Below are 14,289 nucleotides of genomic sequence, written 5' to 3' on the forward strand. Positions count from 1 at the left end.
CCTTCTAGGGTCCTAGGGGAAAGCCCTTGGCTTTTTTTTTTTTTTTAACTTTTCCAGGACTCCTTCCTCTTAGGCACCTAGTTGTTGCTTCCTTCATTCTGCTATTTCTGTCTTTCAAAATTCTTTTTTCTGCTTCTATCTTCGATTTGATTTAGAGTATTCATATAATTTTATAAACTGTTTTCCTCTTCTTTTTGTGAAATTTTGTGGAATTTGAAGAGATGGAAGAGGTAAATGAGTTTTACCAACCAGGTACTTTTTTTTTTTTTGCCTCTTGAGTAGCTAGGACTAAAGGCACATGCCACTGCACTCAGCTAATTTTTGTATGCTTTGTAGAGACGGGGTTTCGCCATATTGCCAAGGCTTGTCTCAAACTCCTGAGCTCAGGTGATCTGCCTGCCTCGGCCTCCCAAAGTGCTGGGATTACAGGCGTAAGCCACTGCACCAGGCCTCAACCAGCTACTTTTAAAGAGAAAACTGTATTCTATTTTGTAGTTCGCTTTTTTCAAATAATAATATAAGCATTTCTCAAAATCATTAAAGCCATGAACAATAATGTTTTAAAATAACTTCTACTGGCATCCAGAAATGCTTATGATGTTATTTTATGTAGATACAATAATTTAATAAATCCTCCCTTTAATGTACATTAAGACTGTTTCAGTTGTTAAAATATTTTTGTAATTATGTATAACACTATGGAGAACATTTCTCAACATAGATCTTTGTATGTTTCTTTAGTATAAAGTCTGGAAGTGAAATTGCTGAAATCAAAGGATATAAAGATTTTTTAATTAATTAAAAATTTTAAACATACAAAAGTAGGAATACTAATTTAATAAATGTCTATGTATTCACCATCCCACTCCATCAGTTCATGACCAATACTGTTTTATTTGTACCTTTCTCCATAACCTTCCCTACATATTATTTTGAAGGAAATACTTGACATTATTTCATTTCTATAAACATTTCATTGTGTATTTCTAAAAGGTAAATTTTTTTAATGTTTCATAATATTGGAGATAAATATTTTAAAGAAAATGTTCTCCACTTTGTAGATAGACTTTTCAAAGTATTATTAGTTTTGCATGAGTAATATAATCTCATTATTTATTTAAAAGGGCTTCTTCCACTGCCATATAATAGCTATCATGTTTCCCTCCTCAGAAATAGCTAAGATTATCATCACATTATTGTATATTCTTGTAGAAATTTTATAACAGCAACTTTGTATTTGCGTTTTCATGTACTTCTTTTGCCTTTCTTTCTTTATCTTTCTTTTCTTAAAATTCACATTTTACAGCTTTTGTTTCATACTGTCAAATAACCTTCCTGAAAGATTTTGTGAATTTATACTACCAACAACTGTATATCTCATTGATTTGTTAGTAAAAAATGATCATATTTTTCTTATGTTCACTAACTTTTTACAGTGTACTTTGAAAATCATCTGAGTCTTCTGTTTGATGATTTTTTGGGTCAAACTATAGTAGGATGAATTCAGGAGATCTAATGCTCTGAGAATTATTACTTTTAGTGCCTGTTATGTCAGTCCTCATTGTCCTTAACCTTTCTTGCATATTTTGAAAATGAGTATTCTAAAATACTGTCCTTAACCCCTTCACTCCTGAGACATTTCTATTTTGATAAGCTCCTAAAATTTTTTTTATATGTTGTGAGGCAAGAATATCAAGAGATTCCTTACCCTATATAGCTAGCCAATTGTCCCATTACTATGTATTATTCACTGTTACTTTGTAGTTACCACTTAAAAATTTTTATTATATAAAGTCTCTACAATTATATCTGCATTATTTATCACTTAATCTGCAATTCCCAGCACAGTGCCTGAAACATAATGATGCTAAAATAAATATTCGTAGAATAAATAAGTAAATGAATTAATTTAAAACTATGCAGTAGATTTCAAGGGACAGAAACAAGTTATGCATAGTTGAACTTTCCTAGACATACTATTATACCCTCCTTGCCTTCAAACGACTCCTTCAGGATGCAAAGCAGAAAGCAAGTATCATAGGGAATTATAGATAATTTTCAATGGGAATGCATAGCAAGGAGAAATGATAGTTAGCTGGGCACACACTCCTTGCACAATAAGAACTACAGAATTCCCATTGCTTCTTATGGCTAATATGCTGATGACTCCAAGTCAGTATCTTTAGTTTATGTCTCTCTTTCCTGAGCTTCAGACTCAAATATTCAGACCCCCTCCTAAATATGTATTTGCTTAGATATCTGGAAAACTGAACTTCCCTTTTTTCAGTGCCTTTGCCTTACATTTTGGAAGTCATCCTTGGCTCATTCCTCTTCTTCACTCTTTATATAAAGCTGAACTCAAACTAATTATGCTTTAATTTCTCTTAGCTCTATTTACATCTTCCTTATGTCTACTGCTACTATCTTCCTTCAGGCCCTAATCATTTTTGGTTTGGGTTAAAATTTCTTGCTTAGTTCAAGAGTTTCCATCCCTACCCTACTCACCTATTTTCCAGAGTGACTTTCTAAAACACAGATCCAATTCATTACTCTCTGCCTACTCCTTAATGGCGTCCTGTTACCAAAGGTTGGGCTTCAAGCTTCTTAGTATGGCATATGCACCTTTCCTCACTCTAGTCCACCTCTACCTTTGAACTCTACCCCTTAGCCATCATAACCCATCTGCTGTTCTCCAAATATGCCTTCCTTAGCTTCACTGATTTTTAAAATCTTGATCCTTTCCCAAGACTCAGTGGTGTCCTTGAATCCCCTTGCTAGTTTTTGTCCCACCCCTATGTGCTCCTATGTACTCCTCGTACATATCAATGTCATTATTATTATTATTGAGACAGAATCTTGCTTTGTCGCCCAGGCTAGAGTTCAGTGGCACAATCTCAGCTCACTACAACCTCTGCCTCCCGGGTTCAACGAATTCTCCTGCCTCAGTCTCCCAAGTAGCTAGGACCACAGGTGTGCACCACCATGCCTGGTTAAGTTTTGTGTTTTTAGTAGAAATAGGGTTTTTCCATGTTAGCCAGACTGGCCTCAAACTCCTGAGCTCAAGTGATTCTTCTGCCTTGGCCTCACAAAGTGTTGGTATTACAGGCATGAGCCATGGCACCTGGCCATATCATTGCCATTATTTATTACATTGTATTGGCAGATCCTGTAGCACCATAAGAATCATCTAATTGTCTGTCATAGTCTGTGCTATGTACTTCCTGTGTGCTTCCACTGCTTAGGTGTGAGATATTGGATAGTTCCTAAATGTTCGGGCCCTATTTCCTTTACTTTGCAGGCAGCTGCAGGAAGAAGTGCTTTGATGCATCATTTAGAGGACTAGAGAACTGCCGGTGTGATGTGGCATGTAAAGACCGAGGCGATTGCTGCTGGGATTTTGAAGACACCTGTGTGGAATCAAGTATGAGTTCTGAGAATAAGTTTATTAGCATGTTGGTTGTGCTACTATTAATATATGTCAAATTTTTTTTCTTTTATTTCCTTTTTTTGAGACAGAGTGTCACTCTGTTGCCTAGGCTGGAGTGCAGTGGCATGATCATGGCCAACTCCAGACTTGATCTCCTGGGTCCAACTGATCTTTCCATCTCAGCCTCCTAAGTTGCTAGGACTACAGGCATGCACCACCACACCTGGCTAATTGTTTTTAATGTTTTTTTAGAGACAGGGTCTCACCATGTTGCCTAGTCTGGTCTTGAACTCCTGGGCTCAAGCAATTCTCCCACGTTGGCCTCCCAGAGTGGTGGGATTATAGGCATGAAACACTACGCCAGGGCTGTGTCCAAATTTTCACCTACACACCTTGTGTATTAGTTTCCTAGGGCTGCCATGACAAAGTACCACAGACTGGGTGGCTTAGCCAGCAGAAGTCTGTTTTCTCACAGTTTTGGAGACTGGAAGTCCAACTTCTAGGTGTTGACAGGGTTGGGTCCTCCTGAAGACTCCAAAAGAGAATCTGCTCCATGTCTCTCTCCTAGATTCTGGTGGGTGCTGGCAGTCTTTGGCCTGTGGCAGCACAGCTCCAGGCCTTCATCTTCACAAAATCTGTGTCTCCTCACATAGTCTTTCCTCTGTCTGTGTCTATGTTTAAATTTTCCCTTTTAATAAGAACACCAGTCATACTGGATTAAGGTCCACCCTAATGACCTCATTTTACTTGATTATTTATGAGTAACTTTTTTTTTAAACAAAGTCTCACTCTGTTGCCCAGGCCGGATTGCAGTGGTACAGTCTTGGCTCACTGCAACCTCCACCTCCTGGGTTCAAGCGATTCTCCTGCCTCAGCCTCCCAAGTAGCTGGGACTACAGGAGTGCACTACCAAGCCCGGCTAATTTTTGTATTTTTGATAGAGACTGGGTTTCAGCATGTTGGCCAGGCTGGTCTTGAGCTTCTGGCCTTAAGTGATCCCACTACCTCGGCATCCCAAAGTGCTGGGATTACAGGTGTGGGCCACTCCACTCAGCCTTGGCAAGTCATTTGGAACCATTTCTAAATAAGGTCACATTCACAAGTAATGGGGGGTGGGACTTCAACATATTTTTAGGGGACACAATTCAACCTATAAGACCGATACACAGTCTTATTATCATTTCCACCTTAACAATGCTAAATACAGAATTCACACTTTATTTAACTGAGGTTGAGGAATAACAGGCTATGGTAAATGAAATGCTGTATCATTACATACGTTTCAATGGAGTTTTACTATGGCTTAAGTTCAACATCTTGTTTGTTTCATCTGCAGTGGTTCTCAAACTTCGAGGTGCAATAAAACTCACTTGGAAAGCTGGTGATTCTTCATCATTCTCATGCCAGTATTCCACAGGGCACAATTTGAGAAATGCTGTTCTCTAGGTGGAAAAGACAGCTTGCAGTGTTTAATTCCCTAAATAATCTGGGAAGCTGGTGGTGGGGGGTGTCTGGTGGTTGGAGGAGACTGAAGATTAGAAGAGTAGAGTTCTTTCCATTATGTTCCCTGAAAAGGGCAACAGGGAGAGGATAACCCAGTATAGATAGAGATCTGTGTTCCCTTTACTTAATCTCCAAAAATCTTTTCTTTCTATGTAAATGAGAAATGCTGGGGAAGGAAGAAATCTATATATAACTGAAGTGGACAAAAGTTACCTATTGAGAGTGTTTGTCTCAGCACAAGGCTGACGTTGATTTTAGTCACTGTTTCCTAGCAGGTGGCAGTGCCAAGCCACCTTCCTCCAGCCTCTTGCTGCTTTTAGCAGTGGGATTTATTGAAACTGTTCTCATCCTAAGTCCATAGCCTGGGAGAACCCCTGATGCATGGGTGGGAGCTGCTCTGTCACTGCTGTCACTTTCCACTGAGACGTAGCTTGACCTGCCTACATTCTCAAAGACATGACTGTGCTCCTGTTACTTCTGTTGTCACCTTTTCTTCCTTGCTGCTAGTCCTTAGACAGGGCTGGGCAAAGCTGCTCTTGGGTGGCAATAATCAGTCAGGGCTAGTGATTCTTCACCTTAGGGAGCTCCTGCTCTTGGGTAGGAATAGGAGCCGCATTCAGATCTTCTCCAAGCTCACAGTGTACCTGCTAAGTAAACCTGGGTTGCGGTTTATAAAGCTGCATTTCTCTCTGCCACTTAGCTAATGAAGAAAAGTGGTGGTTTGCCCCTCATTTGGCATTATGTGTTTTCATTTATTAATACAGATAAACCAAGAATTTGATTGTATTATTATAATATAGGAATAAATAAATGAAATTTGTATATTTTATATTGCAGGCTTAAATGCTCAGAACTGAATTGTATTGTTTTACAGCTCGAATATGGATGTGCAATAAATTTCGTTGTGGTGAGACCAGATTAGAGGCCAGCCTTTGCTCTTGTTCAGATGACTGTTTGCAGAGGAAGGATTGCTGTGCTGACTATAAGAGTGTTTGCCAAGGTAAGCAGGAGGATGTTGACTCATTTGCCCCTGCAAATTTAGAGGAACTCCATGAGTTTCCTAGAGCTATGCTAGGCTGCAAAAATCAAAACACGTCGGAGAATCTTTAGTTACTCCATGTAGAAGAAAAGATCAAATGCATTTACTGTGGGATGAAATGCGGTTTGTAACCACAGAGGAGGAGAACTCACAGCATAGATATAGAAGAGAGATCTTAAAATTCCTTATTTCTCTGTAAGGCAAAGTCTTTTCCAATCCAATGACCTTGCTAGACGCAGCTGTAGTTTCAGACACTGAATAGCAGATCCTAGTTAAAATATAGAGAGTGAGGTTATCTAGCTCAGATATCATCTTGTTAAGCCAATGTTGTTATTGCCAAAACAAATGTGTTCTCAATGGTTTAAATTGCTAAGGATCCTCAAGGAGTCAATGTAGAGTCGAGATTAGAATTCAGGTTATTCAACTCCTTATTTTACCCCCTCCCCACTTTATAAGTGATGTGACTTAAAAAAAATCACGAATTCCTCTGAACATCTGATGAAATTTATGAAAAATGCATATATACACACGTCAACCAAATTTCTTCAAGCTATCAATCCCTTTTTATAACCTCGCACCAAACTAAGCTGATGATTTTAATACTTTTGACACAAAAAAGATTAGGTTGAATTCTGATTTCTGAAATAGGAGGAAAACGTTATAGTGGAAACCTTAACTATAATCTACTATTAGAAAATAAGTTGTGTACCAATGGATGAGTCAGTTTTTATACAAAATATAATTAAAAATCACCTGAAAAAGAGTTATCAGAAAAGCCTGAAATGGTCACTCCTTTTTAAAAATAATAATTGCTCAATATTTAATACTCAATACTGCATCATTAAAAAATTTCTTTAATTTCACAAAGCAAGTATAGGTTCTAGTCTGCTTCTTTCTCTAATAAATTCACTGACCATATTCCCTTCTTACCTCTTTAGTCTCCCTTATTCTGCTCCAATTTGGTAACTTTTAACTTTTTAATCTCAAAATGGATCCTTAGGCCACGCAGTAATTTTTTTTACTGAATTCACTGGTTACTCTGATGGAGTTAATGTAATCATTTCAGTTTATTTTTAAAAATAAATATAAATGTTTTCTCACTCTGAGGATTTAACATTTTATATTTTAGAATGTTAAACATTTTAAATATTTAATGTTTATTTAAATATTTAAAATGTAGAACGTTCTACATTTTAATGAATTCTAATGAATTTAACATTTTAAAATATAAAATGTTAAATGTACTTGCCAGCTTTCAGAATTAAAAAAAGCTAAATGATATTTGTCAAAATTGTATCTTTCAAGAGTAGTTTGAGAATTTTTGTCAAAATTGTATCTTCTGAGAGCAGTTTGAGAGATTTGAATCATTTTTGTGTGAGAAACCAGCTAATTACTTTTATATTTTGTTAAGTTTAGAATTTCTAAAAATATTGTGATAAACTTCTACCACATACAGAGGTAGAGAGAATATTATGATGTTTTATCTCTAAGTCCATCAACTATTTTCAGCAGTTATCAACTCATGGTCAATCTTGTCTCACATTGACAAAGTATAATTTTGAATATAAAACGAACACGTCAAAGATTTACTAACTCGTTTATAAGATAACCAACTAGAATTAAAGCTGGTTCAAAGAGAATAAGAAACTAAGCTACTAAATATGTATAAAAGAATGTTGGAATAAGATCACTAAAACCATATCTTTTGGTGGGACATAAATGAATTGCATTTCTGTAGGACAATTTATTTGCTATCAGGCATGAATCAGTTATATTGCTATTTGTTTTCTATTAGTTATCTATTACTCTTGAATAAACAACTTGTAAAATGAATAATAAAGAGTAAGCTGGATAAAGATACATACCCGTTGGTAATTGGATAATACATAGTTGGGTTTTTCAGATAATTCCCAGCATGACATTAAAATGAAGTCTAATGATCAGTCCTCTTGCCTATTTCCAAGTTTTAGATTTGTTTCTTTAACAAAATATACTCATCGTTGCACCAAACCTCTTTTCCATAATTTTACATTGTTTCAAAGCAAAACCTAGAGTAACTATTGTTCATCTGAAATATGTATTTACATATTTTAAGTATGTGTCTAAAAAGATAAAGATAATTTCCATCAAAAGGCACATCATGCCTGCAGGTGTCTGTTTTGGGCTATGTTAGCCATTGATAAGCATTGCCGAGATCCACTAGGGGATGTAGATAGTGACAGTCATAGTCTGTCATTTCTACTTCACTAATTAGGTAGAATGTTCTACAATGAGAAATATCTATGAAGCAAAATTTTTTGTTTTTGCTGATTTTTGTTAAGATTTTAAACATTTGTTAAATTTCTGCCATTTGGTATCAGTTATTCTCATTGGCTATTTCTTTTTTTGATACTTTCCTTTTTCTCTTCTTTAGCCTGTATGTCTATAGTTATTAAATCCATTTATTCTAGCAGTTGCGAAAATATTGTTCTAGAGGAGGAAAAAAAACATTATCAAGAAGAAGAAGAAATATCTTTTTTTCATCTAAAAGAATCCCCTCTGGGGCCGGGTGTGGTGGCTCACATCTGTAATCCCAGCACTTTGGGAGGCCAAGGCGGGTGGATCACTTGAGGTCAGGAGTTCAAGACCAGGCTGACCAACATGGTGAAACCCTGTCTCTACAAAAAATACAAAATTACCTGGGTGTGGTGGCATACGCCTATAATCCCAGTTACTTGGGAGGCTGAAGCAGGAGAATCGATTGAACCCAGGAGGTGGAGGTTGCAGTGAGCTGAGATCACACCATTGCACTCCAGCCTGGGGAACAAGAGTGAAAGTCCTTTTCAAAAAATAAATAAAATAAATAAATAAATAAATAAATCCCCTCTGTTTCTCTTGGTAAAGATAGACTTCCAGGTATTCAGTTAGTGCAGATTACTGGTCTCTGCAAGTCACTAGAGGCACTGCCTTTGCCAACAAGTGAAAATGCACTTTACATGTTTTGGAAGAAATTAGTCATGGGAGTAACAGAAATTAAGTAGTTTGGGAAGATCATGTCCATTGAACACTTGCTTCTCATTTCTTGTCTGTGGTGCATCAAGTATCAAGATTTCAATCTTGTGCTTTCCAGGAGAAACCTCATGGCTGGAAGAAAACTGTGACACAGCCCAGCAGTCTCAGTGTCCAGAAGGGTGAGCATGACTGATACAGGGATTTTTATCCTCCTTTAACAAAGGTGCACATAAGAATGTAGTTAGTTGAGACACAGAGTGGAATTTCCCCCACTTCATGTACATTTCAAAACAGAACAGTTCACAAAGGATTAGATTTCTTGTGGCTTCCAAGTTCGAATGGACTTTTGTTTGCTTTATTTTTTTATAAAACCCTTTTATATTAATTTATTATATTCATGTCTTACAACGACGACTTTATTTTGTTTTTGTCTTTGAGACAAGGTCTTGCTCTGTTGTCCAAGCTGGAGTGCGGTGGTGCAATCACAGCTCACTGCAGCCTTGACCTCCCAGACAGAGGTGATCCTCCCCATCTCAGCCTCCTGAGTAGCTGGGACTATAGGCATGCCACCATGCTTGGCTAATTTTTTATTTTTCTCTCTCTTTTTTTTTTTTTTGTATAGACGAGGTTTCACTAGATTGCCCAGACTGCTCTCAAACTCTTGAGTTCAAGTGATCTACTTGCCTTGGCATCCCAAAATGCTGGGATTGCAGGTGTGAGCCACTCTACCCAGCCACAGTAATGACTTTAAAAAATTGGTTGGAATATTAAATAGGTAATACTCCAAAGGTCTTATGGTCAGGATTGAAACTTAGCTTGAAATTACTTCTGCCAGAACTCCTTTTCCTTTTTTAAATAACTTAATTCCTGTCTTCTTTTTTTAAATAAAGATAGGGTCTCGCAATGTTGGCTAGGTTGATCTTGGTCTCCTGGCCTCAAGCAATCCTCCCTCCTGGGCCTCCCAAAGTGTTGGGATTACAGCCGCGAGCCACCATGTCTGGCCAGAACTCTTTTCTATTAACATCTTGGCGCGTCAAATTTCTTCTTGTTGAGAGCAGGGAAAGAGGTTTGTGCAGGCCTTGAAATGAAAGGAGGGGCCAGGCACGGTGGCTCACACTTGTAATCCCAGCACTTTGGGAGGCCAAGGCGGGCGGATCACGAGGTCAGGAGATTGAGACCATGGTGAAACCCCGTCTCTACTAAAAATACAAAAAAAATTAGCCGGGCGTGGTGGCGGGCGCCTGTAGTCCCAGCTACTCGGAGAGGCTGAGGCAGGAGAATGGCGTGAACCTAGGAGGCGGAGCTTGCAGTGAGCCGAGATCGCACCACTGCACTCCAGCCTGGGAGACAGAGCGAGACTCTGTCTCAAAAAAAAAAAAAAAAAAAAGAAATGAAAGGAGGTCCTTGAAGGGTGAATGAGGAGAGCTTTGTCAGGGGGCACAGGTGATGAACACATGAGGTGACACTCCTACCCCACCCCTCCCATGCATCTTTTCCACATGTTTATCAGGGCTGCTCCACTGACTGCCGGGACCTGGAAACGTGCATCACTTCATGCCAGCATGGATTCCCCATTTCTCCATCCACCCCTCTGCCCTTCACACTTTTCTGGGACAAGTAATGGGAGAATGGTGGAAGGGTAGATGAAAAAGAAAGGAATACCTGGCTTTAGGAGGAATTGGTAGAGTTTTTAAATTTAAGTTTTATAATTATGATGATGATGATGATGATGATGAGATAGGGTCTCACTCTGTCCCCAGGCTGGAGTGTAGTGGCACGATCATAGCTCACTGCAGCCTCAAATTCCTGGGCTCAAGCTATCAGCCCATCTCGGCCTCCTAAGTATTTGAGACTACAGGCATGGGCCACCATGCCCAGCTAAAAATGTTTCTGTGTTTTTTTGTACAGACAGGGTCTCACTATGTTGCCCAGACTGGACTCGAACTCCTGAACTGAAGTGATCCTCCTGCCTTGGCTTCCCAAAATGCTGGGATAACAGGCATGAACTACTGTGCTGGCCAGTGGAGGCATTTTTCGTTTCAAGACAGGATCTCATTCTGTTGCCCAGGTTGGAGTGCAGTGGTGTGATCATGACTCATAGCAGCTGCCACCTCCCAGCCTCAAACAATTCCCTCACCTCAGCCTCCCAAGTAGGTGGGACTACAAGCATGTGCCACCATTCTCAGTTAATTCATGTATTTTTTGTAGAGACAGTGTTTTTCCATGTTGCCCAGGCTGGCCTCGAACTTCTGGGCTCAAGTGATCCTGCCATCTTGGCCTCCCAAAGTGCTGGGATTATAGGCATGAGCTGCTGTGTCTGGCCCAGTGGAAGCATTTTTAAATAGTGTTATTTCATTTTAAAAATTAGTATGGATAATGTGCCTGTTTTTGTCCCATGCTGCTTTGGTTTGTAGCTCAGATTCAGCTGCTCTCTTCGCACCTTATGGGTGGAAGAGTAAAGGATTAGAATAAAATGAGAGGAGTTTGAGTCTGATTTTGCCTGTAGGTCTTTTGCACTAGTCACTTCTCTGAGCTTCATCTATGAAACTGAAATAATAATAATGCCAGGGCCAGATGATTTCATGTGAGAATTAAATGACCTAAAGCAAGGGAATATGCTTGGTGAGTTATCAAACAGTAGGTTAATTTTAGTTCTAGTGCATGGTACATAGTAGGTACTCAAGAAATTGTTAATATTTTTCTAGTGAAATTTTTCTGTAGTCACTTGTTTTATTAGATGAACCTGATACTTGAATCTATTAAGGTGTGCCCATGGCCTTTTCTTATGGTTCATATTACACTGTCAATTAATCTCTGAAAAGCATACTAATACCAGCTAACATTCATATCGTTCTTATTATTTACCAATTTGTACTTTACACAATAGTCATCTTACATATTAGTCCTTATAAAAACCCTCTGGCTCTATTATCTCTATCCTCATTTTACAAAGAATGAAATGGAGGCAAAAGCTGTGAAATCACTTGCCCAGTGCTGCATTGCTAGTGATTGCTGGAAGCAGGAAGCAAACCCAGGAAGTAAGGATCCAGAGTTTCCGTGGCATAACGCTCCCTCAAGTCATAGGCTGAGCCTGTGATGCTGTGCAATTCATCAGAAGAAGGGGTAAGGGGCTGAATAAGGGGAAGAATTGTTTGAGGCACCAAGACTCCCTCACCTGTTGATAACCGGGAGGAGAGAGACATTAGGTGAGCAGGAAGGTTTTCACTAAAGTCTTTGTAAAGAGTCTCAACAAACCTAGACGACTAAGCCCAAATGATTACTTAGAATGGCCTTCTCCAAACTGGCAAATCACTGTCCACCTGAGGATTTGAGAGCTGGAGCAGCATCCCAGAGAAATTACAGGACTGATTTGGCAACCTTGAGGCAAGGCAAGACTAGAAAGGAACCTGGTGAGGAAAGGGGTGGTGGTGGTGGTCGGTAGGACACTGACCATTGCTTACAATCCCCTCATTCTCTTTATTCCATTGAAGTCATTCCTACCTATACCTTCCATCCCTGCATGGAAAATGGAAAATGATAATTCTGCTCACCATGAATAATATGTGCTGCTAAAAATTTTAGTGGCTGAAGACATTACATAAAACTCTCTTGCCAGACATTTATGCTAGTATTCTCTTTGCTTGTTTGCCTTACTATTTTGCTAGTGATCATAGTATAGTAAAGAGCTTAGACTCTTAAATCAGACAGATGTGAGCCAACAGCCTAGCTCTGCCCCTACTGGCGGTGGGACACCTTGGGTAAACTACCTGATCCTGGTGAAATAATAGATCTGAGATGACAGTTCTTGGCATGTAGTGAGCTCTTACTCAAGCTTCATCACAGGCAGTAAAAACAATATGGATGCAATGTTCAAGTTTTTTAGCAATCGGAGAAATAAAAATGAAAAGAAGATACAACTTTTACTCCATGAAATAATCAATACATCATGATTTGTGTATATAAAGTCCCAGCTACCTGTCTTGTTTATGAAAGTACTGTATAAGTTAATATCTACTGTTGGGAATGAATTGTGGCAATATTTTAGTCTCCTTTGAAAGTTCATCATAAGACCAGGAAATGTGATCTTTATGTATTTATCTTTAGGAAATAATTAAGGGTGTTTTAGCTACAAGAATGTTCGTGTCAGCAGAATGTAAAATGCACTCTCTAGTTAGCATGGACAGGCAAGCGGGCCATTAAAAAAGGGGTGCATTGGATCTTTGAATTCCACTCTTGATCCCACAGACAGTTGACCCTGTCTTTAATCTTCCAAGTTATTTTAATGGCATATTTATGAATATAAAGTTTTTAATCAGAGTTACGTTAATGACTTTATGAAAAAAGAAGTATTTTCTCATGCAAATTGCAGTAGGCCACTTTAATTTCTTCATGAATTTTCTGCACACTGCAGTTCAAATTGTCCCAGTTTTCCATTTTTATTTTTAAATTGAGGTATCCTATAGTTCATACACATGAAATGGTCCTATCTTAAGTGTATAATATGATGCAATTTGGAAATTCACTAAGCTATGTAACTTACCAATATAGAATATTTTCAACATATAGAATATTTCCACCATCCCAGAAAGATACCTCATGTCCCTTCCCATTGCTTACTTCCCAGAGACAATCACTGTTCTGATTTCTATCATCATACATTCCTGTTTTAGAATTTTACGTAAATGGAGTTAAACCACAGGCTGTCTTAGGCCGGAAACCTAATAACTTTCCAAATTGGAAAGTACTCAAGTGCCTATGGACAGTAGAATAAGTTCTGGTTTATTCATTCACTGGAATATTAGATAGCTATGGGAATGAATGATCCATAATTACTTGCAACAATATGGAGGAATCTCAAACATAATGTCGAGTAAAAGAATTGAGACTCCACAAAATGCATACTATATGATTTTATTTGCATATAAATGTAAGTACAAAAATAGACAAAGCTAATCTATGCTCTTGGAAATCAAGATACTGATCATCCTTGGTGGGGTGTGGTTTGGAGAGTTTAGTGACCACAGGAAGCACAAGCGTCCTGATAATATTCTGTTTCTTCATCTGGGTGATGACTACACAGTGGAGTTCAGTTAGTGAAAATTTATCAAACTATGCATCTGTGAAATGTGTGTGTGTATAACAGAAGTAAAATTTTAGGCCAGGCGCGGTGACTCATGCCTGTAATCCCAGCTCTTTGGAGGCCAAGGCAGGCAGATCACTTGAGGTCAGGAGTGGGAGACCAGCCTGGCCAACATGGTAAAACCCCATCTCTACTAAAATTTAGCCGGTTGTGGTGGCGTGCGGCTGTAATCCCAGCTACTCTGAGGCT

At 38.6% G+C, this 14,289-nt stretch overlaps 1 protein-coding gene across 1 annotated transcript in view; it reads left to right on the forward strand.

The window, feature by feature from the left end:
- Positions 1-14,289, forward strand: part of ENPP3 (ectonucleotide pyrophosphatase/phosphodiesterase 3) — an 88,902-nt gene that overhangs the window by 9,390 nt on the left and 65,223 nt on the right. Inside the window, exons 3-5 of the mRNA XM_032165807.2 lie at positions 3,299-3,421; positions 5,805-5,930; positions 9,079-9,139. Of these exons, the coding sequence (XP_032021698.1) occupies positions 3,299-3,421; positions 5,805-5,930; positions 9,079-9,139 (310 nt within the window). The remainder of the gene's footprint in view (positions 1-3,298; positions 3,422-5,804; positions 5,931-9,078; positions 9,140-14,289) is intronic.

This window comes from Hylobates moloch, unplaced genomic scaffold (assembly GCF_009828535.3).
Source record: "Hylobates moloch isolate HMO894 unplaced genomic scaffold, HMol_V3 SCAFFOLD_2, whole genome shotgun sequence".
NCBI classification, from domain to species: Eukaryota; Metazoa; Chordata; class Mammalia; order Primates; family Hylobatidae; genus Hylobates; species Hylobates moloch.